The sequence below is a fragment of the Castor canadensis genome, chromosome 15, assembly GCF_047511655.1.
Source record: "Castor canadensis chromosome 15, mCasCan1.hap1v2, whole genome shotgun sequence".
Lineage (NCBI taxonomy): Eukaryota > Metazoa > Chordata > Mammalia > Rodentia > Castoridae > Castor > Castor canadensis.
Window position 1 is genome coordinate 45,182,037 of NC_133400.1, and position 4,502 is coordinate 45,186,538.

At 35.6% G+C, this 4,502-nt stretch overlaps 1 protein-coding gene across 1 annotated transcript; it reads left to right on the top strand.

Annotated features, from left to right (window-relative positions):
• Positions 1–910: 910 nt before the first annotated feature.
• On the top strand, positions 911–1,873 carry LOC109696432 (olfactory receptor 14A2-like). Its single transcript, XM_020179488.1, is given in 1 exon segment — positions 911–1,873. A coding segment is annotated over 1 exon segment (963 nt).
• The last annotated feature ends 2,629 nt before the right edge of the window (positions 1,874–4,502 follow it).

Here is a 4,502-nt window from a genome sequence, read left to right on the forward strand (position 1 = left end):
TTAACATCCAAGCTAGCATTTTTTTTTGCCCAACACCCAAGACCATTTGAGCTTCTTTTTCTGCCTCCTCCAATTGAGAATCATTTCCCAGAAAAAAAGTCTGTATTTTTTGATCCTATGTTCCTATTGATACAGGACTAAACTGTTGTTCCCAAGTTCATGTCGTGGTACAGTAGATGACTGAAGTCACCAGACAAGTTAAGAGTTAAAGCAAGTTTATGCCACAGACCAGGAACAGAGCAAGAACAAAGTTTATTGAAAAGATAAGAAAGCACCTTGGTGGGTGGGACTTAATTAGGTTAATTAGCATACCTATCAATTTTAGCCATGTTTCATTTCTTTGTTTTCCAAATATTAGAAATAATTTTCTCTAACTAATAAAAGTATCCTTAATACCAAGAAAATACTAAAAATTCTTTATAGCTTAAGAGGAAACAATACAATTTCTATACCCTGAAAAGTTCTTCCCAAACATTCTAGATCTGTCAAATTATAACAAATAAATTAGACTAATTGACTTCTCACATTAGCAAGGTCAATTCCCCTATATTTAAAAAGTAGGTATTGGGGGTATAAGACAGTGGTAGAGCACCTGCTTAGCAGGTACAAGATACTAGGTTCAAACTTTAGCAGTAAAGACAGAGAGAGAGAGAGAGAGAGAGAGAGAGAGAGAGAGAGAGACAGAGAGAGAGACAGAGATAGAGACAGAGAGTAGAAGAAAGGAAGAGGAAATGAAGGCGGAAGGTATGTAGGGTTTTTAAGTAGATGCAGAGATCTTCAAGGTAATTACATACTTCTTTTCTACTGAATGATTCTTTATATCAATATGAATATTTATAAACAGTAGATAAACTGCTTTTATATTGCCCCTCCTTGACAGGCAAGAAAGAGGATCTACTGAAGATCTAGCATGGCCAATATTACCTTGGTGACAAAATTCCTCCTTATGGGGTTTTCTGGTGTCTAAGAGCTTCAGATTTTCTATGGTCTGCTCTTTCTGATGATGTACTTGGCAATCCTTATGAGTAACCTTCTCATTGTCACTCTCATCACCCTGGACTGGCAGCTGCAAACACCCATGTATTTCTTCCTTAAGAACTTGTCCTTGTTAGATGTCCTTGTATCTGTCCCAATACCAAATTTCATTGTCAACAGCCTGACACACAACAATTACATTTCTATTCTAGGATGTGCCTTCCAGGTACTTTTAATGACTTCTTTCTCAACAGGAGAAACGTTTGTCCTCACTGCCATATCCTATGACCGCTATGTGGCCATCTGCTCTCCTCTGCACTATGAGGCCATCATGAATGGTAGTGCCTGTGCTCTGATGGCAGGAGTTTCCTGGACCACTGGAGGACTCTTTGGAGCTGTGTACACAGCTAGCACATTCTCCATGCCTTTCTGTGGCTCCAGTGTTATCCCACAGTTTTTCTGTGATGTTCCCTCATTACTAAGGATGTCTTGCTCTGAAACACCCATGGTTGTTTATACAAGTGTTGGAATTGGGATGTGCCTAGGTGTGTCTTGCTTTATCTGTATAGTGATCTTTTATGTTTACATTTTCTCCACTGTGCTAAAGATTCCCACCACTAAAGGTCAGTCAAAAGCTTTCTCCACATGCATCCCCCATCTCATTGTTTTTACTGTTTTTATCATAACAGCTTGTTTTGTTTATCTCAATCCACCTTCAAATACAACCTCATTTATTGACAGGCTGCTCTCTGTGGTCTATACTGTGTTGTCCCCCGCACTTAATCCTGTGATCTACAGCTTGAGGAACATGGACATGAAATGGGCTCTGATGAGGTTGCTACAAAAACTCCAGGTCAAGAGGCTGACTTCTTTTACAATTCCAAGTGTTTTTCAGTGATGGAGCACTTCACAGGTGACAGCAAGCTTTCTTTTGAAGTTTTGATATAATTGAGGAAAGAAAGGGATATTTGATTTTTTCTCAGGAACACAAGAAATTGCCTCTCATTGACCAATTTGTATCTGCTGATAAAAATGTGTAAAGACAAAAAAAGACCCAAGTAACAATTTCTATGTTTGGATAATTAAGTGTAATTAACTTTAGGTTAACACATGGAGTCATGGTATTCATTTTGTGCTGTTCTATGACAGAGAATCTCTCATTTGGGGATATAACTTTCAGAAAGAATTGGTTTTGTGTCATGGCAAGTTTTCATCTTGATTATTTCAGAAATAATTTTCTCTATTTCATTCATGAAAAACAAACACAAAAATATTGTGACGGTTCAGTGTGTACCATGCTATGGAAAGCATTGCAGTACCATGGTGAAATTCACATGTCATGTCCCTGAGACTGTCCACTGCTGAGGCCTAACAACAACAGGCAAACCAGCTTTGGAGTCCCAGGACTTTTCTAGAGGTGTGTGCCTGTCATAAATAGATTTTCAGTGATGATCCTTAAATCAAAGACACACTCTTCAGGAAGACACGTATGAGTAAAATTTTCATTGCAATTAGTGCCACACAGATAGGGATGGTTCCCAGAACGACCCTGGGCCCTTGAAGCTGCAAGAACTAATTGCACTGTGGTCCAAATATCTATAACTCAGGAACTCTCTATATGGGAAAGTTATTGCTTTTAATCAGAGAGTGAAAGGAAGCTATAATATCTGTCAAAATTACAGCAGAATTCACTCAGCCATACAGGTTTCCCATGGTACATTCACTAGTATCTCTAATGTGAAAGGTTTCCTTTTACCAGCTGTATAATCTACCTGAAGATTATATGCCTTATCATAATAAATTTAAATTCTGAGGTTTACATTTGTCTGTATAAGAAAAATCCAAAGTTTCTATGAATTTTCAATGACTTTACCTTTGAGTCAAGTTACCAATGTTTCATTGTCACTTGGTTTAATTAAATGTCCTGGTATTATTACTCAGTCACAGGCAAACTTATTTAAGGATGTCCTCAAATATCCTCTGGAAACTATTTTTATTTTTAACATATTTATAACATCCTAAAATATAATTAAAATAAAACTTTTGATATCTCTTTTTAAAAATTAGGATATATTCATTGTACAGGGAATATGACTATTCCAAATAGGCTTATAGTATACATTGGTTAGATAACCTTCACAGTTTTTTCCCCTTGACCCCACCCCTACCCCCTTTAAAACAATTGTAAGAAGTTTCTTTGTTGTATTTCATATAAGTATTTGAATCCCATCAACCATATATCCTCACCTTAATCTCCTTCATTCACCCTCACATTACCCCCCTAAACTTACTGTATCTACTTTACAGTCCTGTCTTTTTTTATTAATATTTAAGTCAATGTTCAAGTGGGTTTCTCAATATATTCCCATGGTGAGTATACTTTGGTCCATTCATCTCTTTCCATTACTTTCCCTTACCTCTTCCCTCAACACCACCTCCTTTTCAACAGCTTTCATTACATATGCTTATATACTCTACCTTCACAAATGTTATGTTTTATGACATTATTGATGTTTTATCATTCTCTTTTCCTTTCCCTCCTTCCCGATTTTCATAGAGTAGTTTCACTATTACAAACATATTCTAAATGACTTTGCCTATGATCATGTTTGTTTCTGTATTTTTGTTTATCTTTTGCATCTATCTTCTATGTCTGAGAGAAAACATGCAGCATTTGTCTTTCTGATTCTGTCTTACTTCACTTAATAGGATGTCTACCATTTGTATCCATTGACCTTCAAACCATATGATGTCGTTGTTCTTTATGGCTGAGTAAAATTCCATTGTGTACATATACCACATTTTTGATCCATTCATCATTTGTAGGCTATCTGGTTTGTTACCATAAGTTGGCTATTGTGAATACTGCTGTGATGAGCAAATTTTGATATTTCTTACACTTAAAACTTTCTTTACATTTTCCCTGAGAGTCTGTGGAAAATCATATTATTCTTTGTTCTTTTCCTTTAATGAAGAAGATATATTAAACAAATGTCTTATAAGGCATTTGTAAGAAATGAGTGAGAAAACTGTCACAAGAGAAAGGACAAATAAGCTACCCTAAGTTAAATTTATAATGATAAGTACTTTATTGATTTAACTATTTATTAAATTATATATGTAAAGTCCCTAGGGATTTATCACTGCTCTACTTATACTTTGTATGATATATTGATCAAAACAGTACTTTTCCCCATAGGCAATCCACAGCTAATAAATACAAAACAACTATAGAATTAGAAACTATTTAACTTTAAACCATCTGTTAATGTAACTGATTCAAGCAAGGATCAGTCACAGTGGATAAAACCATTAGAAGATATTTCCCCCATAGTTAATATTTTCACTTATAAGATCAATCAAGCCATTCTTCATTCCTAGCTACAGTTAAAGAATGAGATCATTTTTTTCCTCTAGTTAAGCTGACCAAATGCTTTATAAAGAAACTTGATTTCCAGAACCATGGAAGGCTGAATGATCCACTAAATGTCTACTGGTGACAAGAATTCTGACCACAGTGATTTTAT